The sequence below is a fragment of the Echiichthys vipera genome (genome assembly GCF_963691815.1).
Source record: "Echiichthys vipera genome assembly, chromosome: 11".
NCBI classification, from domain to species: domain Eukaryota; kingdom Metazoa; phylum Chordata; class Actinopteri; order Perciformes; family Trachinidae; genus Echiichthys; species Echiichthys vipera.
In genome coordinates this window covers 11,881,376-11,909,036 of record NC_139836.1, presented here as the reverse complement: position 1 = coordinate 11,909,036, position 27,661 = coordinate 11,881,376, and the positions used below count along the sequence as shown (strand labels likewise).

General features: G+C 41.6%; 1 protein-coding gene across 2 annotated transcripts in view; it reads right to left on the bottom strand.

Annotated features, from left to right (window-relative positions):
- LOC310954099 (signal-induced proliferation-associated 1-like protein 2) overlaps nucleotides 1-27,661 on the bottom strand; it is an 86,041-nt gene that overhangs the window by 14,824 nt on the left and 43,556 nt on the right. For both annotated transcript variants that reach the window (XM_083923401.1, XM_083923402.1), the window contains exons 5-14: nucleotides 26,328-26,502; nucleotides 26,037-26,140; nucleotides 24,350-24,507; nucleotides 23,145-23,721; nucleotides 17,286-17,560; nucleotides 10,143-10,397; nucleotides 5,581-5,727; nucleotides 4,077-4,180; nucleotides 3,897-3,985; nucleotides 2,212-2,585 (exon numbers count right to left, since the gene is read on the bottom strand). In XM_083923401.1, the coding sequence (XP_083779527.1) occupies nucleotides 2,212-2,585; nucleotides 3,897-3,985; nucleotides 4,077-4,180; nucleotides 5,581-5,727; nucleotides 10,143-10,397; nucleotides 17,286-17,560; nucleotides 23,145-23,721; nucleotides 24,350-24,507; nucleotides 26,037-26,140; nucleotides 26,328-26,502 (2,258 nt within the window). The remainder of the gene's footprint in view (nucleotides 1-2,211; nucleotides 2,586-3,896; nucleotides 3,986-4,076; nucleotides 4,181-5,580; nucleotides 5,728-10,142; nucleotides 10,398-17,285; nucleotides 17,561-23,144; nucleotides 23,722-24,349; nucleotides 24,508-26,036; nucleotides 26,141-26,327; nucleotides 26,503-27,661) is intronic.

The window sequence follows — 27,661 nt, the reverse complement described above, 5'->3', positions numbered from 1 at the left end:
TAACAGCACTTTCACTACAGTTTCAATGATAATAGAGATTATGTGACTGACATGAACAAAATGTAGACATTTGTACTAAACTCAATACTTTCTGTTTTTGTGGACAGAATCCTAACCATCTCTGTTTAAAAGAAATACAAATGACAATTGCAATGAAAAAAATTCTATTATTTATGGCCATTCTCATAAGCAAAACTCAATGTAGAAAGCAGCAGCAACTGCTGCATTTGGGGACACGCACGTGCAATCCACAGCAGTTTTAGCAAGGTAGCCACCACTCACTACTCAGGCTAACTGCCGTTGGAAGAATAACGTCATTGCCTCCACATAGTAGTAGAGTCAAGCTAGTTCACCTCTGACCTACATTGAAGATGATTCACATCCAGTATATTGTGTGCATATTCCTGCTGAACTTTGTCCTTTAAATATTCAGTCAAATATCAACTGACAAACCTGATTAAAAGGGTCAGTGCATCTGAGTATAAAATAAGCATATTTTGCCTTACTCAGTGGTATCTAGCCAGTTTGCTTTGTAGAGGTTTTGAGTTATTCACCACTATGATTTCTGATTCTTAAAGCGTAAAAAACACTGAAAAGTATCTGCATGGCTAGATATCTCTAGGTAAGTGGCAAATGTTTTTTATTTTGTGCTTCAAGTAAACAGACCCTTAAACTTATGATCAAATACTCTTGTATTCTTGTACTCTTGCTAGAGTTTCTGGCTTATTTTATACACAGTACATCACAAAATCCATATCACCTTTTCTTTGTTTATGATTATTGTTTCAGACTTGTGAAAATACTAAGAAAAACTCTGTATCCTTTATATTACATCTTCATTCAAGTAATGGTAGATTTATGCAGGATGAATAAATCATATTTGACACTGATGAGAAAATGAGCCATGCATCAGACAAAGAGCACTCTGCCTGTCTTTGCTCCATTTAAAATCACACTGCTTCCATAAAATCCTTTGCAATGTCAAGAAGTCCCCCATGATGGTGGACAGTTTGTGCTCCATGTCACCTGTCTGCTTAGGATGCATCTGTTAGTTGCTTAACTGGACTCAGAGCTAGATAAACTGCACAGGTCCATAACGATGTCAGGCTTTGGTTCTAAGGTCTTGTAATTTGTTGGAAAACTTTCATTGAAACACTGAACCTACTTCTAAAAACCTCTGGGACATTAGAGTTGGCTTAAGCTCGAAGAAATACACACTCTGTTTCCATATTCATGACCATCTGGGCCACACCCTGCAAAATGTGCTCCTGCTGCTTCACTGTTTGTTCAGATGACACTCGGGTGTCAAAGAGCATTACATAAAAGGTGGAAAGCATCGAGTAGTCAAGGTGATGGCATCAGCTCTTTACTAATTTCTGAATGATGTCCTGGAGTGGACAGCTCTGACGCCTCTCAAACAGGTCAATGATCTCAACAGATTGTGCCAACATAATCCTGTATGGCATAAACAAATAGATACCCATCCTATTTCACAGAGACAGCCTGTGAGTGGCTGCAGGGCCAGTCCTCTCTGACACTCATCCTCCCTCCCAGATGGGTCCCAGTCTGGTAAGAACTTGGAAGACGGTGTGATGAAACCCCCCATGCTGCTTTGGCCTGACAGCAGCCCCACCCACCGGCTTCAGCACAGCTGGATGAGTCGGGCTGAGGGTCAGGAGTGAGGGAGCATGGTTGGGTGAAAAGGTCAGCTAACAGCCAGCAACCCTCCTTTTGTTCATGTGTATGTGTGTGTTTAATAGAACAGATAATGGGCTCCAAAGATAGCTGGAGGTGGTGTATGTGTGAATGTATTTCCACATGTTTGGAAACAGTGGATTGCGCTCCCAGCCATATACCAAGAAAAGGGTGTGATTTTTTTCTCAGGAGGAAAATCAATGACCCAACACGCTAGAATTAAGCCCCAACAATAAGTAATTACTTGCTCATAGAAAAGAAAGAAAGACATTAGCAGGAGTATACAGTGTTGTGTGGTAAATAGGAAAAAACAACATGAAGTCTTCTAGTAAAGTGCCGGGCCTTCAGAAATGCTTCAATACTCCGTGGCTTAGATCCAACACCTCACCCACTTCTGTCTCGACCCCAAGCACACCAGCAGATACACGCAGCTAAGACAACTGGAATCTGAACATCTAAAACTGTCTTTTAGAGGGAAAAGTAAAATAAAACATACATTCTGTCTCTGCTCTGTACCTTGAATGGGAGGAGATCTCGCTCAAGTCCCCGATGCTTCCTTCCGTCACATGACCAGACATAATGGCACAGGCGTAGCCCTGTGGCAGATACAGTTTCCCATGATCCTCTTCTGACGCCCCATCCTCATGGTGCTCCGACACCCAGGGATGTCCCTGCTCCCCCATCCTGCTTTGCAGCATCACCCGGGCCCCAGGAGCCACGCAGGGATTAGTGTCGATGCCGCTGTCGGTTGACGCTCCTTTGATGTAAGTGAGGCCCAGCATCTCTGGGTCCATCAAGTCTCCAGAGCCAAAGTGCTTATCGTCGCTGTTGCTGGAGGCGTTGCTTGAGAGGGTGTTGCTACTTGAGTGGCTTGAGTTTTTATCGCCTGTCTGGTAGAAAAAAAAGAGAGAGCAAGAGGATTTAAGGAGATGGATACACAGTAAATCAAAAGAGGTCAAACAGAAGATGCAAATAATTCTTACGGTTGCTTTAACATGCTTGGCGCACCAGAGGGGGATGGGTTTACTCATTGGGCTATAGCACATGTTCATGTGTCCCTGACTGAGGCGACTGCTAGTTTTCTTGAGGCCCATGATACTGATGTTGATAGTGAGAGAAGGGAATACAAACAGAATATGCTGAATGTCACTTACTGTGACCTCTTGAGTTCTGGTACTCGTTGTTCTGAAACCAGTTTAAGAAGGAGTGTATAATATTTTCATCAACTACTGTATTTTGCTTAGTTCTGATCAGAGTTGTTCATCATAAAGCTGAAAAAAAAAAATCTACAATATACTGTACAAGGTCAGGCCAAATGGACTTCAGCGTTCCACAATGTGAATCAGCATTCTAACAATGAAATGTACTGACTCAAAAACAAGCCTCTATTGAAGGGGGGTTAACAGTAACTCTAAATATGAGAGTATAAACTAAGACTTCAGGATTACGACCCATCATGCTTTCTTCATTATGCTATGCTAAACACTGCTAAATCATGAAAGGGACTTAAATCAGATCACATCAAAAACCGCTACACTGATTTGGACAGGCTATGTGCATTAGGAAAAGAGAATGCCAAGGGAACTGTTTAAATGTTTTATCCACTGGTCGGCGTTAATGCAACACCGGCTGAAAGCACTAAAAGATGTTGCCCCCAGCATCAAAGGAGAAAGGAAAAAGTGAAGGAGGAGGATGGTGAATGGGCCAAAAATAATAAAAAAAGAAAAAAAAGAAGAAAAAGAAAATGGGGATATAGAGAAAGGAGAAAATGAGAGTCTCGAGCACTTAATATATTCAACCTTCTAGGAAAAAGTGTCCTAGAAAAGTGTGAGACAACCCGAAACGGTGATGAGATGAGACGCCTTTTAGCATGCTGATGAAGGGAGAGTGATAAGTGCAAAGAGTGGCTGGAGGGGATGACATGAGGTTGAATACCCCAATTGAGCTCCTGGTTGCCGCAAAGGACAAAAACAAGGTGACCCCCCCCCCCCCCACACACACACACACACACACACACACAGGGCTCACAGTGCAGATTTGGTCTTCTGCTACAAACACAGCACCCGTACCGTGGAGGCTTCGTTAAACCCGTTTTTGTGGTTATTTTACCCTTCAAAACAATGATAATGCATTTCTTCGTCCTTTCTACGTCATGCGGGCAGCTTCTGTCAGACTGAAGTCTAACTAGGTCAGACATTTACCCTGGACAGCTTGTTGGGCGAGTCTTTCCCTCCTTCCCTTTGCTTCAGAGGGTTCAGGATCTTGGTGGAGGGGATGTGCCATTTGGCCTCTATGGACCGAGAAGAAAGAGCTGAGCGTGAAGAAGTGCAAGGTTTGAATTAGACGGCTTTAAACCATTGTCGAAAGAACATCAGACTCACCTGCAGACCTTGTCCTCTCCAAGGTGGGCTCCCGCTCCCTGTGGATCTCTCCATCACCCCCCTGGATGTCACCTGCCCGCTCATGAAGGATAGGGGAGGGACACCTGGAGAAAGAAAGAGAAGGGAAAATGGGCCGTGAACTCTGTATTCTAGTCAGAGAAAGGCTGCCACTGATTTACCACCAATGTACAGCAATTAGCTCAAGATCATTTAAGGTCAAATCACTTGAGCTTATAATAGAATAAAGACGCTGCCAGACAACACTGAAAGACAAGGCTGACAAGATCTCCTTTCATTTGTCTCGGCATGCCAGGCACTCTCGAGCTCTTGACAAAAGGGAAGAGCGGCACATTTTTAAATTAGAGTCTTAATTAAACCTTAAAGAGCAAAGCAGAGACCACAGTGTATTATGATCTTTGTCTAAGACTCTAACGGGAAATCAATAGGCCGGTCAACATGTCTGTTGCTTTGCATTGTGGAACTCTGACAGGGCACCAGAGTTCAGTGCACTTTTGAGGCCTCTGACAGAAAGACAGCAGTGTGCAGCTAAGTCTCTTGTCACGGGCTGTAACCACTTACAGACAGACATTGGTCTCTGATGGATTCTGCTGGAAACCCTGCATACCATAATATGATCGAAAGCAGGAAAAAGAATATTAGATGGAGATCTATATTGATATTTACTGTTGAGGGGACAAAACACATGAACTGGAAAACTTTGATGACACTAAGAAAACCGTGGTTTCACTTTCATCTTGATAGAAAAAAAAAAGGTCCGTCAGCTGAAGCCTTTTCCTCCTGCTTTTTTGTTTAATGTTTTTCTTTTTAACCAAAATATGTCTTTTTTAATGACCTCTCCAAAATTAAAGTGCAGTTTTCTAAAGTAGCACTCCAGTAGTTTACACTGAAGACCAAGAAATAATTCTTTATAATCACTTCCTATCACACTTACTGTAAGTGCTCATCCTTTTTAATATTCTGAACAGAAGAAGGAAGATGTTACAACTAGAAATACTGTACTGTACTTGGCTTGGATTTTTTTATGGCCATAAAGGCTTCATGGACAAAGTGGCCATTTATGTTTGAGGTTGCCTTTATGTTCTTCTGAATGAAATCATGAAAGTGAGGTTTTGGGATGACTGAGTGGAAACTATTATAATGCATGTTAAATGAAAAAAAAAAAAAGTTGTACATTAAACGCATCATCCTTCATCATCTTCCCTAATTTTAAGATTTGGATGTGGTATTAGATCGTGACAGCATTGATTATATTGTTTTGTTGGATCACTTCCTGCAAAATAAAAAAAAAAAACAACTGGCCAAAAGTCTGCTGATGATTTGGTCATTTCATGTGGAAAAATTGCTGTCATTTTGCAAAATTGCAAGTTCTCAGTAAAAGTGCTGCGACTGGTTGTAGCAGCATTCATTACCGCAAAACTGCATAATCCTGGAGGGACTTCTTTACATCTGTTTCAAAAGAAGTAGCAGGGCTGTGTTGCCTTACCCATCGTATCCAGGCTGCTGGGACCAGGCGCTGCTGCCGCAGGGTCCTGGATCACTGGAGGAGGACTGGTTACTGGGGGAGCTGCGGTAGTGCTGGTCTCCCTTGTTACATGAGGTAACCTGGGGGTTCTCCATATCTTGGCTTGTCCTGCAGAAACAGAGGGACAAAAGATATGCAAGTGTAAAACACACTGTTAAAGGTGGCCAACATCTGGGCTGTATATGACATTATTATATATATTTGAATTTGGGCTGCAACTAATTGCTTAATCATTTATAAAATGTCATTGCTGATTTTACTGATATTACTGAAAAGCAGTGACATCTTTTGATATGATGGAATCCGCAAATTACTTAAAAAAGGAATTGAAAGGAAGACGAAAAATGTTGATCGATGGGTTTCTGTCAATCAAGTCATTGCCATAGTAATAATTTCAGCACTACTCTATACATATTAATATTTGAATCAATTTTATTCTCACTGTCTAAATTAGACTCTCTAGAAGTTGACATTTCAGAACTGAGGAAACTTCTTTCCCTCACTGTCCAGAGTTAATGACTTTATTATTAGGTGTCATGACTCCAGTGAAAAGCGCTGCAAATAATCTCTAAGAAAACATGAGAGCTGTCAGTAAAGGAGAAGGTGTCTTGTTCTCTAAAGACAAACAGAAACAGAGATTAGTTACGGTAATAGGCCTCAGTGAGTAATCCAGATGGTGCAGCCCTGTGTGTATGTAGAGGAAAAGACAGAGGTAGCCTTTAAATGTAAGAGGATGCTTGAGATTTCTGCTTTAAAAACATAAACTTGGCTCTTAAATCTTTTCACACATGACCTGTTCAAGGAAGTAATTTATGCTTTAATTTTCATAACACACATTATTTTTGTCATACTGTCTGTCTGAATACTGTCTTCTTTCTTTATGCGTATGACATCACAACCGTTAAAGACACAGTTTCTGCAAAAGGGATTTGTGCTTTTCTCTAGCATTTCTTCTAAAAAAGGATATGGAAATCTTACTTTTTACAATATGCAACCTTTTATATCTTAAGACAAGAGGTTTCTGCTTTCTTTCGCTAGGTCAAGAAAACTTGGACTACCGTCTAGAGTAAAAAATAAAAACACTGGACTCGAGTAATGTCTGCTGCCTAGAGGCCTCCCTTTTAACCAACACACCAAAGTAGGTTAGATGATCGGACGGAAATAACACTGCAATAACATGGGTAGGATGGCTTTCACATTAAGCCTCCATCCAGGTCTAGGTGCATACTCTTTACTTAGTGTATACTTTCATATCCGTGTCTTTTTTTTGTTACGTATTTGTTTATATAATGATATAAGGATTGGGTCTGAATGAAGCTGATATTCCAGATGACAAAAAATGTGCATTTTTGCCCTACTTCTTTTAATATTTACAAGCACAAAGGAACATTCAAAGATCAGAAATATAATGGTACACTTCAGAATCCAGTAGAACCTCATAATTCAGAAATCACAATACAAACGTCCATTTAGAAAGCATCACATTCTTTCCCTTTCTGCTTTGTCATCAGGTTTCCTTTGTCTAGACCTCCATGGGAAACTCACTAAACTGTCAGCAACTCAGTCATCGCACACATCATCGAACACGTTGGCAAGATCGCTACATTTCCTCTCCGGCTGAAGTGTAAGTCTACTCAGCTTGGTTCAGGCACTTTAAAATGAAACAGCAGCAGCTGCTTTTTTTCTCTGTCTCTTCCTCTTGGATATAATGTAAAGATCTGGGGGAATATTGGACATTTCTTCTCTCTGCACGGCAATAACATTTGATGCTACAGTGATTAGCGGCCGATCCCAGTTGGCTGCGTAGTAGGTGTCATATTTTACAGTGCCATGTCTGGATTCACCTAAATGTGTGGATGAGATGGTGCTTCATTCTAAGCTATCAAGGTCATATGTCCTATAAACTGGTGGTTCCCAACCGGTTTTGTCAGACGTCCACCCACATCCCTGTGAGACAAACTCAAGTACGCTTTTGTTAACAACACCTGTCATGTTCCAAACACATTAATTAAAATATTACACTGGATGTCATTTAACACTAATACTAATTTAAAAGTAAATACTGTTATAACACAATTTTAACATAATTAAACCGTAAATGTTTAGATCACTTTGGTCAAGTTTGCATTTATAATACTACCACTTAAAGTGGCAGAATCTGGACTTTTCAACCATTTATCCATTAGTTTCAAGTATTCCAACTGTGTTTCTGTAATCCAGCAATCATATACTTTTAGCTGAGTATTTATACAGTTCATATATTAATTAAGCTGCATATTTGAACTTTATATCCACTGCTGTTAGCAAACTATTTCAATATTTTATAAATCACTTACAGCTAACACTAACTTTATATTCACACTTCCTACACGAGTACTCAGTATGTGGATTTTAAAAAGTGAAATCATATCAGAACTCCTATTTATTTTATATTAGTTGAGCTACTCTACAATCTTTCCACGTATCCCCTGGCAACTGCAAAAGTACCCCGTGGGATACAAGTACCTCGGGTTGGAAATGCTGCTATAGCGTAAATGTTGAAACCCCCAAAACTATCAATTATTCTATATGTTGATATATTTTTCTGGAATATGTGACTGTATCATATTATGACTCCTCCATCTTCCCCTTCTACTCCCAGTCCCTCTGGGGTGCTACATATCGTGGTCCGGAGAAGAGTGCCGTCTTTGTTTCTACAGTAATTGGATGAGATGAGCTGAGCAGTGTCAGTGTCCCCATCACCTCCTCAGCAGGGTGCAGGAAGAGGGAGGGAGCGAGGAGTCGCAGGGGTACGGAGAGAGAAAAGAACGCGGGACAATGGAGTGCTCACACTGCCAGGGACTCTGATTAGGCAGAGAAGGCGGCCATTATCCCAGTATAGTCATAACAGGCAACACCGGGGTGGAGTGGGTAGTAGGGGTGTCGGTGTGACACACTGGAAAGGTTATCATGACTGTCGGGGTTTCATTAGAATGAACAAATCACTGCTTTACATGGCTCAATGGTGATGTCCAAAAGAGACACCGTCTAGGACAGGAACAAAATCCGTGTGGCCTTATCATCTAAAGGGAGATGAAAGCGAAGCTGTGAATTCATTGGACTAAAATGCTGCATTTATGTGTATGCAAATAACTGAAGACAATAACAGCCCCTCAAAGTGTTACTGCGGCTCTTCTCTCTAAATTAGTTCAAAGATTTAATCTCAAAGGATCGGATCTTTTGAGCGTCACAATGTTTGATCACAAGCTTCGCTCTGCTTAGGTTTCTGAAAAACCTTCAGTAGAAAGGTTGACTTCCAAAAATGTTTTTAACGCATATTCATTATTTAAATTCACTTACTTTTTTGCACCACTGTCAATAATGTTGCTGTGACCTGATCTTCATATGATATGTGTACTTTCACTTGTACAAAAGATAAAACGTGAGATATTGAAATCTTTTTTAAAGGTCCCATATTATGCTCATTTTGAGGTTCATATTTAAATATAGGGTTTCTACTAGAACATGCTTGCAGTAAACTTGCAAGGAACTAGTCTGATACCTGGCTACTGTTAGGACCTCTTCTGCTTCTTCTTCTCTATGTGGGAGTAAAATGTAGTGTACACCATATGTACACTCAAATGAGCAAAATAGCATTATTTTAAAATGGCATACACACTATATAGTGCACTACTTCTATGATAGGGAACGATTTTGAACACAGCTATAGTATAGTAGTGACATCACAACTGTACAGAAGTCCTGACCCTTTAAAGGCACAGTTTCTGAATACCAGCTGTGTGCATTTCTCTGTAGATAAAGCATTTTGATCCATGGCACGCTCATACTGTCCATTCGCACTGTGCCCACGCACGCTTCCCGGCTAAAGTCTAGTTTGTTTGACTAGTGTGAGTACAACTGTAGCGCACCCAGGCAAGGCACGCTTGCCAACTGCGGCCGGGTTGAAAGAGGTGGTCTTTTGAAAGCAGGGATGCACATGAAGGGGCACGAGCATGCATACGGGCACGAGCATGCGCATGTGTACGAGCATGAGCGTGAGCATTGATGGCGGTCCTGATGTCTGTTTATATATGTCTGTTCCTCGCAACGGACATTTAAAAAGATACTGCCGAACGGGTCACGGTGGTCTGATGGAGGTGAAGTGTTTACTGCAGATTTGGACAGATGAAATGTTGAAAAACTGACAAAACTAAATCACAGAGGGGTGATGACGTATATGCAAGACGCATTGGAGTCACGGACCAGGTCATTTCAAGTTATGTGAGTACAAACGGGGGGAAGAGGGAAGAGGGGACAATCACCCTAAAGCACGGGGCACAAATTCGAATAGACAGTGTGAGTGCGCCCTAAAAACAACAAAAAAACTTCAAGCACCTCAAGCTGCTTTATTATCCATAAAAAAAGTCATTGAAATCTCTATCTCCCTTTTAAGCAGTGTTCTTTTATTGTGTGGATCAATATGAAGCAGTGGACAATAGTTCTTTCATCATGTACATTCATAATTGTTTATAGCATGGCGTTACCTGGACCCATCTGGTAACTTCCTATCAAAGGAGGTGCTTCGTGGGATAGCTGCCTGATGCTGCTGGAGGATCTGCTGGCACTGCAGGCGATCAGGACCCTGCGTGGGCGAGCCCCGGGATAGCGGTGGCCCAGCAGCTGTGGGTACCCGATGCCAGGTGGTGTTTCTCCTGAAGGGAGTCTTGTATTCGCAGGGTGTACCCTCGCTGTCGACCTTGTACTCCACCATGGGTATGCGGTAGAGCTCGGAGCAGCCCCTGAGTGGGAAGGACGATGTGGAAGAAAAAAAAGAAGAAAGTCAGCAATGAGGTTTGGATGAAAGGGCTACAGTAACATTCAAGTTGCACTGAAGATTGCATTCCTTACAATACGTCTCTGCGAATGACATATTTCAAATTACACATCGTCAATTTTTGGCATAATTAATATAAAAAAATATTGATTACATATTGACAATCTTAAAATGCATGACCATTCATTGGAGGAAACAATAGATAAATCATGAATCAAACCATTTAAAAGTAATAAATCAAATTATTCCACGATTAATACTATAGCAGCGGCGGGCATTTATCTACAATTACAATTCATTAGAAAATGGAATGACGCACTCATGAGAATAAGAAGAGATTAATACATAAAATCAAATTAGAATTGTATCAACCAATAAATCCACATAAAATGTTATAATGATTATTAACAATGAAATAACATCATGCTTTGAGTTACATTACAGGCCTTAATAGGTTTTTCACCCATTAAATTGAGAATTTATGACATTTTGCTATTGCATTACCAGACAGGTTGAACATTTTCAGTTGTTGCAGTACTACTGTACAGCACAACTGACCCTGATATCCTCTGTAAAAACTGGGGGGAGGGGAATCGTTCATCCATTACCATGACTACTTCGAAACACACTAATGCTGTCAGAAATATTTAGCCAGAGGCCGACATCTAAATATAGTGTAATGTGCAAGCATGTGTGTGCCAACAATAGACGTACACACACAGTTGCATGTGCCCACTGGAGACACGTAGAAAACAGTTGAAAACAGTTTGTCTATTTTAATAAAGCTGGAAATCTCAGCTTGCCACTTAATCAGATGTAGGTCTCCCCTGAGAAGATCTACACAGGAGGCTTTTTCCTCCCTCCATCTCCATCCCATTACTGCTAACAACACTGAGGATCTGTAGGATGGACAAGGCCTGTGATGCCATTTCATGCAACATTAATCTTCGGGGTTGTGCAGAGGCTTGGTGTGTATGTCTGAAAGGACGAGGGGCTTACAGGGTGGTGGATCAGGGTTAAACAGCCTGGGTGCTCTGCTAGCTCTCCAAATGCATCTCAAGCATGACCCTTATGACTATACTGCCCTCCCCTTCCAAAGTCCATTTTCCAGAATCCACTGGGGGATGGACAGCTGTGTATACTCTGCTGTGGTCATACATGTACACACAGCGGAGCTTGAGGAGTATGTGCTGGCTGATTGCAAAGGGTGCGGTGGAGGGGGCAATAATCCCTCTCAGAAAGACCTTTTCATCAAACTGGGCCATGGGTGGCTAGGCTGTTTACAGCTGGTCTCCCACTGGGGCTGTGGGTGTTATAATATCTTACTAGAAGAGCATCCTTAGCTTCCTCCATGTTCCTCACATCTGGTCAATGTCACCGGCAAGCTGGTCTCATCCATGATGAAAGACTATCAATGATGTGGTCTTCATCCTCCACAGCTCACATGATTTATTTACTATAGGTATGTGGCATGCATGCACTGGTTTGATATATGACACAGTGAGAGTAATGAGTGGCATTACGGCATCGGTCCACAAAGAAAAATGTATTTATCCTGTTGGGTGAAGCTACTGTAAAGCCCCTTTAACACATGCACTGCAAACCTGAAATTATCTAGACATTACCCCGAGGAGCTGTATGTGAGAATGCAAATGTCAAAACCAGTTGGCTTGGACACCAAACAGAGTTTACACCTCCAGCTCCCTAGTTCAAAAGTCTGTGTATTGTCCAATGGGGCCCATGTGTGAGATTTTACAGCAAGCAAATGGGCAGGTTGATGACTCTTCGATCATGCAGCTTGCATGAAATTGGAAGAATAAAAAACACCAGAGGGCGAGATAGAGTCATTTACATGAAGAGGCCGACAAAAATGTCTAATTGCCAAGACAATGAGATTTGGGAACTTCTGTTGGTAAGGGCTTTACGCCAACAACATCAGGCAAATTCAAGGAACGGCAAGAGACTCAGTTGTTTACCAGCTATGTGACCATGGTGTAATCCCAGCCAAGTCCTGCCTCCCGCACGCTCTACCCAGGCGCCACCTCGTCTCAATCAGACAAAGTACTTCCAGTAGGTGAGAAGACGTCTCCTGTTGTGTGCCTCATGTGTGAACGTATTTGGTTAGACATTTGGTCCAGAGTTCATATAAACAAATGTATGAGTTTAGAGAATGGTGATTTAACATAACAATTATGCTATACTTTCATTGTGAAACCTGAGGTATGTCCAACTTTTTTGTTAATGGCAGAACAAAAGGTACAAGCAAGAGCTTTAAATCTTGACAGTGAGTCAGTTGGTTTTGTTAACAAGGCTGCTAACTCACTCATTACCTTGATTAACTGTGTGGGTGGTCATACCAGGTTGCCACACATCATTACTCACTGAAAAGGCTAAACCTAGCTAACACCTTGTCAACAGGAAAGGTCTCAGCCGTTGTCTCTTGCTCTGCTTTTTGCACCAGAATGAGCAAGAACTGACAAGGTTCATTTCTCCTGTGATTCTAATATTCTCCCTTAGAGCCCCTACAAGCTTAGCTGGGAGTGGAAATACCCAACGAATTGACCTGATGTATGTGGAATGTTGTTTGTAATGTATAGGGGGGACTCGGACTCACTGTGTATAAATCATGGAGAAACAGCAGGAAACGGGTGTTTGGTCAACAATTAAACCTGAGCTGGAGGAGACAAATCCAGCCTGCCATCAGAAGAGGAGAAAGCCAGGAACTGGTGAGAAATAATACTGTCTGCTTCCTCTTGATTCCACCAAGAACTGCTGCTGCAAACCTCCAGCTAAATGTGAGGGGCTATAAATTAGACAGCAATGACTTATGGGAGCTTGTACAGAAGGAGACCATCCACAACTTAAAACCAACATCGAGTCAACTAAAAACACTACTGTATGTCTGACTTATTGGAGGAAATCATTTGACAACACAATCGCCATGACTTCATGTTACATTACTAAAATATCATCATTGCTCATTTATAATACAAAAATAAATAAAAGTGTCTGAGGCCAGTTGGAGGTGAACAATCAGTTCCTTCAGCCATTGGCTCTTAATAAATTACAATAGATTAGTGTGACAACAGGACCTTAGACCTCAGTGAGAGAGCTGTCACTCTGATGACATGGCCAGTGACTGAAGGACATGCTAATCCATTCCCACAGTCACACCAGTAGAGTCCATACCACAGCAAAAAGCCACCGAGGTGGGGACCTCCACCAACAGTTTGCAGAACATTGTCAGGAGGTTCATTAAATAAGGTGTGCAGAAAAGTGAATAGGATTGCAAAAAAGAGAGGGACTGGCTCTTTTCAATGATTTCTTTGGAAACCCATCTAAAGGAAAGGAACACCTCCTGTGAAGAATGTGAGGGGATTAAGTCGAGTAATTTGTGATGCAGGTTCTCCGAGTTTTGGTTTAGCTGTGCTCTCTTTCACAGGGTGTTGGCATGGGAAGTGAGAAATCCGGCTTAACTTCAGTCCAGATGAAAATCCATGATGACAAGTCTGATGACACTTCAAAGAGAAAGGGCACAAGTGGCCATCTGAATGTCACAGGCAATATTCATTATCAGCAGGGGACTGGTGCAGCTTGAACCCACTTAATTCAGGTTACCTGCCATTTTAAACATAAATGTTTGATATTAAAAGCTAAAATGTACAGTATCTTCTAATAAAAACATAAAAGGCTGTTACTCTGACCATACAGTTGCTTTTTTTTGTTTCTGTTACCATTTGTATGTCTTGTAATAATCATCCACTTTAGTCCATACTGTAATGATCCTCTTGTTTACTCTTCCATCTCTAATTACCATATACCAAAACATACAATCACTGCCATGTTCTGTATACTGCATTCCTGTTTTTAAGAGCTAATCGTTTTCATCTTTTTCTCATTGGTTTGATCCAAGGCTAACATGTTGAACTTGTTTAAAGCTTTTCAGAGTGATGAGGGAAAAATCTCTGGTACTGCACTGGGCTAAAACCACATCCTTCCTCCAATGTAAATAAATATAGTACTAGGTACAGCTAATATTAAAGGCATATAATCCAGTGGCTTCAGGCTGAGCAGGGTAAATCCGTTTAGGCATGAATAAGCTTGCCATAAAACAGTGCTACACAGTGGCCTAAATGGTCCTATTTTCCTAAAATAAATGTCATAGCAAGTAATCTTAGCAACCAGATAACCCCATTAATCCGACTAACTGATTTTCTGACAATTTAAAAACAAAAAAGAGGAAACAAACTTCTAGCCCCAGCATGTGCTAATAAAAACATTTTTCTTGTTATGGTAGCAGTGTGGAGCCAGGGTACATTGTCTGGAGGTCATGGGACTCCTGTCCATTATTGTTAGACTAACCCCCATCTCTCTGGCCACAGGGGACTGACTGGGGCCTTCGGGCCCCTGCTGAATTCCTTTCCTTTGAGATAATAGTGGAGAAACTGGAGTACTTATTGTTGACTGCAACACTTTAGCAACTCATAGACTCAGAAGCGAAAAGAGTTGAGGGCCCTCGAGATTCTTCACCTGACCTCTCACCCCTTGATTTGTCTGAGCATTGGAAGAAATTCACAGGACCCAAGACAAGCCTTTTGGTTCTCATGGGACGATGGTGAGAAACTGTGCTTTAGTAAGACTGAGAAATCGCCCAGTACAGCTCAACAGCTCTGACCAGTATAGTCTTCTACTGTAATACCTACTAATCTGCCTGAATCATCTGTTAGCAACGCCATATATGGGTCAAGCTTACTGAATTATGCATCATACTATCCATTATGGACATACAGCATGATGTAACGTATACTTTTGGGCACAGTGCTGTATAGCATGTGTATTTTTACAACCATCTTTTATTGTCTGTCTAAAGTACCTTCACATGCTTTGGTGGTGTCAGTGAAACCAAGCCAGATGTCTTGCACTAGCAAAAACCTTGTGTCAAAAGCATCCCTCACAGAATCCTCCAGCCTGTGTAACCACATCTTCACAGAGCTGGACACAAGTTCGGCACAGAACCAGTTTTGGAGGATGTTTGTTTTGTCTGCTTTCTGCTTCCCTGAACCGCGATCATCATTGTATCATCATGTATCATCAAAGCTCGTGGTAAGAGGCTTAGCTTTTTTTTTCTGCCAGAGAGGTTGCTGTGTTGGAGTCGCAGGCGAAGCATATTCACCCACTATCTAGGGGAGCAAATATGTTACTCCTGTGTTGCCATGCCGAAACAAAAAGTTGAAATACACTTGAACACGTGCTTACTATAGAGTCTGACATAATGGCACGTCCATACACACAGCTGTTTACGGATATATTTATACAGGATTTTTAGCAAGCTGCCATTAATATCATGTTCCAAAAAATATGTATTAGACTTAATCTTCTTTAAATTCCCTCACCCAACAGCGAGTTATCAAAATTCTTCAGTGATCAACACTTCGTTTAGTAATCCATGACACATGCAACCAGTAAACATACATCGTGATTGCAAAGGTCCCATAGTATGCTAATTTTCCGGTTCTTACTTGTTTTTTGGGTTTCTACTAGAACATGTTTACATGCTTTTATGTCAAAAACACATACTTTTTCTCATCCTGTCTGTCTGAATATACCTGGCTGAAATACTCCGTTTTAGCTCCTGTCTCTTTAAGCCCCCCTCCTGACAAAGCTCTGTCTGCTCAGATTGGTCAACATTTCCAGGTCTTTCGCAAATGCACTCTCTGTGTCTCTGCACCATCATTGCAGCGGTAGACTGTGGCAGCACTTTCTACTTATATATAGTAAAGCTGTGACAACCGTCCTGACGGCTCATTTAAAGTCACATTTTCTGAATATGGACTGTATGCATTTCTCTGTAGATTTCTCTGAGTGTTTTGATACTTTCACAATATTAATACAGCACCTTAGCCTGCTTTATAATAAAAAAAGACTTGGCAATCTCCCTTTTTACAATATGGGACCTTTAATTTTGACCCTTTTCATTTTCATTATTAGCAAACAACTCTTACATCATAAACAGAAAAAAAGGGATGAAGTGGAGGTATTCTTTCTTCACACTGTCAAGTCATTCTGCTGTCGGCAACAAAGTGGGAAAAGCATTTGCTGGTACACAAATCTGTCAGCCTGAAGCACAACCAAAACAAAGATGTTGAATGTAAGTGTGAAAGAAAGATGGATATGATTTCACAGGACTGTCTTTCACTCACAGACAAAACAAGCAGAATAATCATTTTATGCAAACCTTCATCTCTTCCCTTCCCAAAGATCGTTTGAAATATGCTTCTCTGTTTTTATGATGTGAGCGATCAAGTTTCCACGTGTGTGTGTCTCTCTAAAAAGCCAAACACTCCCATCCTAATTGCTGAATGGAAGATTGGGCGAGGTTAGGAAAAAAAAAAGCAATCTGCAAATGTGAGCCGTCAGACAATGGCAGCGAGAGTTGATCCATTAATCATAATGCTCCTCTCATTATCATTAGGGGGAAACGCTGACTGTCCGTGTCTGCGTGACTCTACAGCCCTGCTGGAGCTTTCTGTTGCAACAAAGCCACATCAATACAAAGAGACTTTCCTCTCCAGAGAAATCAGCAGATAACAACATCAACCTTTTTGCAACAAAAACAGTAGGTAAGCATTTCTTTATGCTAATCATCTCAAACATGAGAGTAAATGTCATGCTAATTTGCTGCAGCTGCATGCAAAAAAATGAGAAAACTTTTTGTTATGAGTATAGATTTTTGAGGTGCACCTGTTTCTCTGTTTCACTAACTACAGCTGCCAAAATTCAAAGACAATAGAGAGTCTGCAAATGTTTTGTAAGCATCTTTTCTCTGACGTTTTATTAGGAAGTAAGGGGTTACCTTCTGGGTGCTCCGTCTTCATGAGGCTGGATTATAACCACTTTGACACTGACGGATGTGCGCAGCAGGTCAATCATCTGCTCGTGGGTGAGAGTAGCGACAGCGACCTTGCAGATCTCCACCAGGCGGCTGCCCTGCCTCAGCCCTGCCTTCCAGGCAAAGCCAAAGGGCTCCACATCGGCCACAATGCCCTCAAAGTTGACGTGGAAACCAAGCTGGCCAAGGGCATTCCGACGCAAAGTCATCTCTGAAGTCTCGCAACCTCTGGTGGTGATCTGAAACCAGAATCAAAATCAATTTGTTCATTATCTACAAAAAAGTACATGGATTTTGTCTTGTTAGCACTGATCCAGAAACATAAAGACAGCAGGGCTTTAGAAAACAAAGTCCAAATGAAACACATGTTAAATTGATGCAATCACACTGAGAAAACAGAAAATGAGATGAGCATTAGATGGACAATATAATATCTCTTAATAAGAGCTTTCTAAGCTACAACAGTATATTTCAACAGCAGCCTTTGGTGTATGATTTCCATCGCTACTAATAGATGTGGATTGTATTATGCAAGAAACACACACATACACACACAAGAAAAATACTATAAGAGCAGATTAAAGTTGAAGAGCACAAGCATGTTTGTTTGGCTAATTCAAAGAACCTCTCAAAATGGAAGTTAATAAGGGGGTACATGACGGAGCTAACTGCTTTATCCTTAGAGCTGCACAGAGGCAGCTAAAACACACATGCACTGCACACACAGATACACAGCTGTCTGGATACTTAGCTACAGACGTTCTGTGGGTGCTGTGTAAGGAATTAGGATCAGCTTGGCCCCTGAGACAAGGACTTGTCCACCAGAGCTAACTTCTATAAAGGACTTCGGATCACAACATTCATTCACCAACACATAATCTGCATCAACTGACAGTGGATGAACACAAAATGACCCTTTTTCCTCACAATTCTGGAAAGAGGCTTGACTTCACCCATTGACACTTGGTGGATGGTCTCAATTGCGTGCTTGGAAGAAACTTAAAGTTGGTTCTTGTCCAATCATGTACTAGAATGCAAATTAAGTTGCTCACTTTGCTCAGCGGTGGCTTGGCCTATGCCTCTGCTTTAATGCAATTCAGGTTCAAATGAAGTTCAGGCAACCATTTTTGCTTCAGCAGCAATATTTAAGTAAAACTCGCAATCACCAGACTGAGCCAAGATGAAACCTGTCCATCTATGCTCATCTTGATGACGCAAAGGGACTGAGCTTATACAGTATACAGGCTACACTAAACGATGGGACTGGACACGTTCTCTTATGACACCACTGGGAAAAAAAACTGCACACTTCATCCAATGAGCTTTAATCACCCATCAGATTAGTCTCGGTTCAGTTGTGGGGGACTGCCTCCCTTTGCCTCAGAGGCAGCTGGCTTCAGGGACACATTAGCTCAGACTATGGCCTGTCAACACTCCACCAAATTCTCACACTGGCAGAAATCCTACCCCTCTGTATGAGAGGGGACCTGAGACAGCCATGATGGCTCTCACAGTGTGAGACACAACCCTAAAACTTTATTTGTTTAGGAAAGGACTTGTCCCGTTGGTGAAATTAGTGAAGTCACTGTCTCAGTTTTGTGATAAATACATGCTCAAAGAAGCAGTTTTCAAAGTGATATTAAACTATAGGAGTACTTTGGGGAGATGGCCCACAGATTAAACAATCACTCTGCATAAAACATCAAGGGCAAAAGAAATTGGAGAAGTCTAAAAGCTATGGGGGCAAAGTCTGGAAGTAAATGGCCTGTGTCTTAAGAAGACATTGGACTGGGTATTAGGAACGATGAATCAAACTGCCCTTTGTCTGAAATTCATTAGGCCTAAATAATAGCTTTCTAAATGCCTTCATCAACGCCTTTTTATTCAGTCCATCCAGAAAATGAATGTGCCCAGGTTCTCCTCTGAATGGCCCAAATCTATAATGGCTTAATCTAACAAGACACCCATTATCTCATAGGAGGGATGGCCTGTAAAGTTATTTTGATGAAGGATGTAGCCATGAAGCCTGGCAGTGTGGATGTGTTCTGCTCCAACGACTGGTGACATAAAACTACAACACTGCCCTAAAGAAACAAACAGTATCAGCCTCGAATCTGTTGTCAAGTAGTGTTGCTGCTGTTGGTCCGCAGAGAGAGGTCGGTTCAGAAGTTGCTTTGACATCGATGACACCGTCTTTAGTAGCATGTTCCACAGACATGACAAAACACTGTCATCTCACTGAACTTCAAATAACTGAAGCACAGATTGGTATATGTAGGGTCACTTGTTTCCTCTGGGCTGAATATTTGTGAATCAATTACCAAATCTAGGACAGTGGCTTCTAGTGGGATACGGCACAATTTTGCCTAATGGGACAAATACATCTCTCTCTTCATCTCATTGATCGGCTTGATTTTGGACTGCTAGTCAAACAAAACAAGCAACGTAAAAATGTCACCTTGGGCCTTTTTAAACAATGTTTGTACATTCTGTAGATCGAACCATTGAGCGATCATGAAGATAATAATTTGTTGCAGCCCCAACTAATAAATGTATAACGAAACAAACGATTTTTGTCATTATACAATAGTCTACCAATCAATTTTCTATGAGATGTCCGGAAATAGTGAAAACTGGCCATAATAGTTTACCACTGCAAAATCTGATCTATTCAAATACCTTATTTCATCTGAACAACAGTCTTAAATCCAAAGATTTTCCATTTACTTGCATATTTGACAGTAAAGAAAAGCTAAAACCAAAGTATAACTGCAGAGAAATGGCATTAAATGATTAATCCTTTATCAAAATAGCTGTTGCTGGAAAGCAAGCAGTTTTCTGCTTATTCTATTTTGCTACTTTGCCTCTTCCCATATCACTTGAATCTATCACAGATACGGCAATTTGATTTTATTTGTAGCCCTGCTGATGCATACAGTATATAAAGAAACATACGCAAGGTCGGAGACAGCCTGTACCTTGTTCAGGAAACAAAATAAATGTGGCATCCGAGCAAAGATGACATGTCTAATAAAAGCAAAAATATGCGGCCACCCAACTCAAAAAACACCCTGGAGAGCAGGACGTTATCACAAAGCTTTTAGTTGTGCTCTCGCACTTGGCTCTTCTGTGTGTTACAGTGTGGCAAGCTGTTCACTCTGGTTCGCATTACATCACAGGTCCGGCAGCCTGTAAATTCTCCCAATGAAACACGATTCAAGTCAACCCCTTGGACATTAAAGACACCTTTGGGACAAAGTATGCACGGTCAGCTCATACCCATATGTGCCTACTGCTGCTCCACTGTCTGTGTGAGTAACCCACTTATTAATACTTATTCTGAGCTTTTCATGTGAAATATCCCTCACAAATCCTGTGGGTAAATGGACAGTAAAAGTGAGAGGATATTAGCATAGTGAATGAGGAAGCGATGTCCTTTGGCTAATCACAAATGCTAATATATCCTGCTCTGTCCTTTCTTACGATAAGTTGAGTAGATGCTGAATGACACCCGTGTCCTTTAAAGATTAATTATGGTAAATACTACTTTGGGATTTTGTGCTTTCCGAGGTGGTTGGGATTTGTTAAATCTTTGTGCTCATGTGCACATTTACTTTTGCCTGTTCTAATTTCTTCTGGAAATAGTTCACTGCAAAAGGTGGTAATAAAAAAGGTGTAATTATCTGAGCCTATCGCAATCTTCAGAAGAATGAGGTTCTTTCTTATGTTTATGGCAGGAAATGGTTGTTACTCCAATGCTGTTGGCTAAACCAATGATATGCGTGTCGGTATTTATTGGAAATTTCGAGACCATTGATGAGCTTGCCAGAGGGATAAGCGGAGAAGTGTATGCAGGCAGGCAGGCAGAAATAAGGTCATGCACAGCTCAGGTTTGGATTTTGGGATTCAACCTCAATGTTGTTGAAAGGAAACAAAGGGTTGCCTGATTAGAGGTTCAGTAAACAAACCATGGAAACTAGAATAGGAAAAGCAAGCCTACGCAGCAAAACAAGGAGCGGAAACAAGGCATCGGATGCCAGTGTCCAAGCTGAGGAACCAGGTGTTTTGACTAATTCTAGACTTGCAGACCCCAAAAATCACACAATGTGAGCCGGGCCACAGAATTATACAGATGGCCAATTTGGAACTACCAAATATGGATGAGAGAAATTGGACTAGGCGGATAGCTCTCAAAAGGAGTGAAGTAGCAGGGCCAAGTGTCTTCTATTCTTAGTCTGTTAGACCAAAAAACTGTCTCTTTCCTCTCCTCCCCTTCAAAACTGGGTTGCTGTCCTGTTTAAGCTACCTCCTCCATCATCTCTAATCTTCTACTCACATTAAATGTACTGTCTGCCGCAGGGAGTGGCTCCGACTTTGTTTTTTTGTTTGTTTGTTTTTTAATGAAAAAGCAGTCACGCCTTATAATGGTTTATCGTGATCAAGCACAGGACAACATCATTCCTCGTGTGACCTAAACGTTTAACTGTACATCTCTGCTGATTCTGTCTGATGAGCCAAAGAAAGCTATCAACATGAGGTCTATAATCCTCTATGGTTTCACATTCATGTGACAAATACGTTTTGGGTTAATTATATCAGGAATGCTGAGGAAAAGGCAGTGAAAGAAATGAGGAAAGAAAATAAAATACCAGAAGCTCAGTGTTTAGTTGCAACACGTGAGACTTGACAGGATAGATATTAGACCTATAGCTTAGGCAAGCAACAGCTCTGCTGACATAATGATGCAAACATAATAATAAGGTTTTGGGAAGCAGTAAAGAGCAATACTTGCAGAATGCATTGTTTTACCACAGTGCTACTCGCTGCACCAAATAAAGGCAGCCATTTTCCTCCACATGCCATGCAGCTTTAACACAGTCATAATAGATTTAATGGGCAATTCTGATGACAGACTGCTACTCGTGAAAGATACTAATAGGTCTCTTTTTAGGCAGGATATACTGGTGAATTCCTTTTCAAAACAGAGAAGGGCTTTTTCATTTCTAAGATTAAAAAAAAGCTATTTAATCAGTGGCCAAAGCTGTAATAGCACTAACCAAAACAGTTGGCTGTTGGCCATACTAGAGATAAGACAACAACAACAACTGTGTAACTGGGCAAAGAGAAGAACAACGCATATGTTTTCTTATCATTTCCAAAATGACCAAACTGAGCAACAGGTGAAGATGAAAGCAGTATGACTAGGGATATGCAGCCTAGATTGCATTTTTGCTGTCCTGGTGCACAAAAGCTGCCCTGTGGCTGAATGGGAAACGGTGCCATGGATATTTGGCTAATGTTGATGCCATGATTTTCTATTGGTGCTCATTTGTGTATTCGGGCCAACCTGGCCTGCACCTTGGCTGATCCAATAAAACCGCTTTAGACACAGCACTGGTTTGATGGCTTAATTGTTTTTACAATCACATGCTCATTATATCAAAAACAAACTAGATGCAAAACGAGCCACATAAGCTCCCACAGAGGATGAATGACTCCCTCTGTAAAGTGGATGCAGTGTTTTCACTGGTTTGAGACTCATACTGAAGACTATAATATGACAGTTTTCCTTAAAAAAATTTTTTTTAATGCTATATATGGCTTTGCTTACAGTATTACAATATATTGAATTGTAACCACTGTGACAACCACCCATGACAAGTATCTTATCGCCGGATTTCTGCCAATACATAGCCCTACTGAAGACAGGGGCATTACTTATGCTACAAAGGATCAGCTCGTCTCCCCTACAGTCTAATCCAGAAGACATTAAGACCTCTAAAATGACAGAGATTATTACAGTTGGGTCTTTAAGGATCATACCTCTAGCCTTTGCACCATCTCCCTGATGTCTTCTCCGCAGTTGTCGTGGGCAGACAGCATGACACACTCCCCGCGCTCATAAAAGATCTTAATGCTCATAATCCCTGAGGTCCATCCAATGACATCACGACAAGAGCAGTTGAAGACCACATTTTTTGATTCCTCTTCAATGAGCACAATAAACTCATTGGATATGCCGAGCAAACAGTCCACGTCCATCGACTGGCCAAAGTCCCGGGCACGGACGCTCCAGGTGATGGCCCCGACACTGAGCAGATGTGCATCCTTCCTGGGTTTCACCTTCTCCTTCTTCTTGGCTCCGAGGGTGATGAAGCTGAATTTGACAGCAGAGTCAATAGTAGCTGTGCTCACAAAGTTCTCAGCCAGGTCCTTCAGGTATTCCTGCCGTGTACGAGTCGCCATGGCTCGGAACTTCTCAGACTTGTGCGCAGCGTTTTCTCCGTTGATGACCTTGGCGAGCAGGAAGTCCCTGAAAACTGCTGACTTTGGGAAAGTTACAGACTTGGGAATAGGGGGTCCAAACGGCGGCACGTCTTTAGATCTGGACACGGCCACACTGGAAAAAAGGATAGAATAAATAAATCACAAGCAGTGGTGACAGTTGAGAGAAAGGAAAAGAAGTGAATAAGTATTGAACTGTACGTATAATGAGCAGCCATTTGAAGGGTGTTACAACTATATGGCTTTCTGGGAAATTATTTCAGGAAGTAAGAAAGAGGACAGACTAATCTTACTCTATTCAACAAATGCTAAGTTAACAAGAGGCGTCTTGACTTCAGAAACACTTGAGGAGAAAGTCGTTAGTCATAATTTCAAGGTGTCTCTGAAGATAATAACTGTATCATCACTGAACAGATCAAAAGAGCCTTGTGATCCCTGCACATTATTATAAAGTCATGACAGAAACCACAGAAAGCATTCAGCAGGCTATTATTATTCTTTCAAATTAAGTGCTCTTAAAAGTTCACGTAGCGCCACTTGGCATGGAGACATTTATGAACATCAAAAGATCAATGCACTCCCCTAAATAGTCTTGATGATGTTAGTTTGCTTCTTATACCATGGTGAGGCGCTCTAATGTTTTGCGGGTTGACTCAATTCCACCAAATTCAGATGTTGCATTTTTAGCCTCTCCTTTTTCATCACCGAGCCTTGAAGGCGTGGCGCACACTTGTTCTCTTTACCTGTAGCAGACGTTTTCAGTGCAGGGGTTGTGGACCTTGACGATGACAAACACATGTTGGAAATGAGAGCGGATGTGTTTCGGAGTGAAAGGAAGGGCCCCGGGCTCCTGGAATACTATGGTGACAATATCATTGCCAATGTGTCTCTTCCTTAATAGCTATAAAAGGAGGGAGAAATTGAGTCAAATATAGAGCAAGGAGGAAAAGCATCATACAAAGGATGAATACAGTACAGTAGTTCAAATGTACACATATTTATAAACATTCATTCTTTTATATTAAAACAAAACAAATGGCTTAAAAGTCGGAGACTATGAAGGTTTTTCTACATAATTATCAGATGTGGGTAAATTATAAAGCGAAGTAAGTAAGACAAGAAGGTTAACAAAGGCAGTCGAACTGTCTTGTAAGCATTTACACAGCAGAATCAAAAATTAGCTAACATCAGCCATCACAAGCTACTGGCCATACCACAACAAGTAAGGTGTAGCAGGAACTTTAAGTGTACTTAATTATTTTATTTGTAACCGGGAAAATGTGTTTGCAAAAATGACATAGCATTGCTTTGAGGCACAGCTTAGCTTTAAGTAACTGTAACTTTTGAGACAAATCCACAGGAGAACCCCACATTAACTCGGTGTGGTTTGAAAGCATTTGAGTAGACAAGCCAAGAAAAATAAACTCCCCGTAATATTTCCATGTGACAAATTGAATGAAATGTCTGTGGCATCGGTAGCACCACAAGTAGAACAACAAACTGTCTACAGAACTCTAAACTTAGAATTACTTATTGACACAGCTTCATGTTCTGACTCTGAAATATGTGTTAAAAAGTCGAGATAAACAGCTTTTTGAGGGTGAAGGAAGATATTCTCCCAAAACCCAGTTCAGACTTCATGTATTGTTGGATCATGCAGATGGTTAACCTCATTCCCTTGTTGGTGTAAAGTTGCCAGCGCGGGTCAGCAAGAGCCCAAAACAAGCAGGATTAGAGGGTTCAGAGGTGAATTGGAAAGGATAAAGAGATGAGTGGGGTGAGCTCGGCTCGGTCCTACTGGAAGATTACCCCCAGGGATTAAATGAAACTATACAATTAGAAGAGGAGAAAAGAAAAGAGAAAGAATCCCCAACCTCCTGCCGAACCAGACGTTTTAGATGCACTTGATAGATTAGGGTCTCTGAAGCGTTTCACTGATCCTGACTATGACTCATGTGTCTCCTCTTTCAGCATCTACACTGTTAATATCTCTGCAGGGTTGTACCCGCAGGTTTTATTATGGGCTCCAAAAGTACTTCCACACAAGCAGTGCAGAGACTCTGTAACCACGGCTTTATCGCTCCATCGCTCGCCAGTCCACCACTACATCCACTTAATTCCACTTGTTAGTGCAGACAGACAGACACAGAGGCCCATCTTATACCACGTCAGGTCCAGCCCCTGGGGATGCATTGATTAAAATCCGACTGTGGGGTACAGTTACCATGGCAATGCCCGTGCTTTCAACTGATAGGTCATTACCGTGGCAAAATGAGCCTCTGGGGAAGATTGGCAGGAGCCGGGATTGAAGATATCCTAAAAAGAAGCTGCTCAGGGACTTATTACCACCATTAGACACCAGCTCACCACACAGTAAAGCAAAAATGGTGGCCTGTTGAAGGGGACAGAGAGTGCAGTGAGTTTACTGACCTGTTGTCTGTTGTTGGGTGTGTAGGGCAGCATGGTGGACACGTGAAACATCAGCTCATAGTCCTTGTAGGTGGTGTAGAGAGAGTGTGTGCCTGTGGAGTCCGCTGTAACACAGGACAGGGCAGTCAAGGTCTCTGGCTTCATTATAAATCAAGATTAAAGATATTTAGGCCTAAAAACATTACAGCCCTAAGGAAAGCAACATGAAACAGAGCATCTGCACGCAGCAGGATTAGAAGTGTGTGGGCTCGCACTCTGTGAATGTTTAGTTTGATGTGTCTTTTAGCTTACTCTTGTTATCCAGCTGAGCTCTGTACTTGGTGAAGCCTTTGAGGCGCACCCTCTGGCCGAGCAGATCCAAGAACTCTTCCAGCGCCGGCCCAGCACTCTCGTTGTTGTACATCTCCTCCTCTGTGCTCTGGCCCGCCTTGCAGTAAAGCACTCCCACCTTATGCTGGAAGCTCAGCTGGAATGAGGAACATACACAGACACTCAGCGGGTAAGTATTATTTCCTGTCGCCGTTATGTATCACACACACCACTTTCATACATACTGTACATTATGCACTCAAAGTATGTGAGTGCCCCCTTTCCATCATGTCACAGGTAATGTGAAGGTCTTCATAAGCCTTCTAGGAGGGAGCTGAAATCCCCTTTTGTGAAGCCAGGCTATGAACTCTCAGGAGCTCTGAGCAGAGCATAAATCAAGCCGAGCTAATAGCTGCTACTTAAGAGCAGCTGTGGAGCAACGAGGGAGTGAATTACAGACATATAGCAGGATAGCTTTGGCTTATGACAGAGAACACCGTAAGCTGCCAGCAATGACAATTTAATCCTGTCTAAAAAAAAGACTTCTATAAGCGACACCTATGTTTGGTACAGTACAACAATACTAGGATATAAAACATCATTGATCTCACCAACACCCCACTAATTATACCTGTGATTCAGCCATTGTTCAGCACCTCAATAAAGATGCATGTGTTTTTCACAAAGTGGAGTATTTATAGACATACACACGCCAGCCAAATCTCACAGGTTATCACTGCAAGCATTAATATTATCCAGAAACGACAGGTGTAATATGAACTTGTCTCACGAAGAGACAGGAAGAATTATAACATCCAGAGTAATTTTTCTTGCACAGTGAGAATAAGAGCCCTCTCTGCCAACATGAATCTCTCATGGTTTACAACTGCCTGACTCAAGCCAAGAAAGAGAGTCAAAGGGGAAAAAATGGCTGAAAAATAGCCCTCTGCATTTGACACCTGTTACCCAACAATTCACAGCTGAAGACAATGTGATCCTGATCTTGACCCAGGGTAAATGCGTCAATACGGCACAATTGAGAAGGTTTCTCTGAATGTGAAAGCCAACAATTTATCTATATACTGAAACAAATTGGAATTGTCTTTTCCCTCAGTTCCCACCGCGCTCCTGACACTGTTGTCAGGATGACTTCCTCTATCCGGCAGTCTGCCCTGCACTACAGCTTCTGCGGTGGGCGGAAAGCCATTACACCATCAAGTCCAGTGGAAATGGCCTGATGTGCAATGATGTGGTCTTCTATTTTTTATCCTGCATTTATATATGGGCTCACTTAACCTCTTGCTCCTCTTAACACT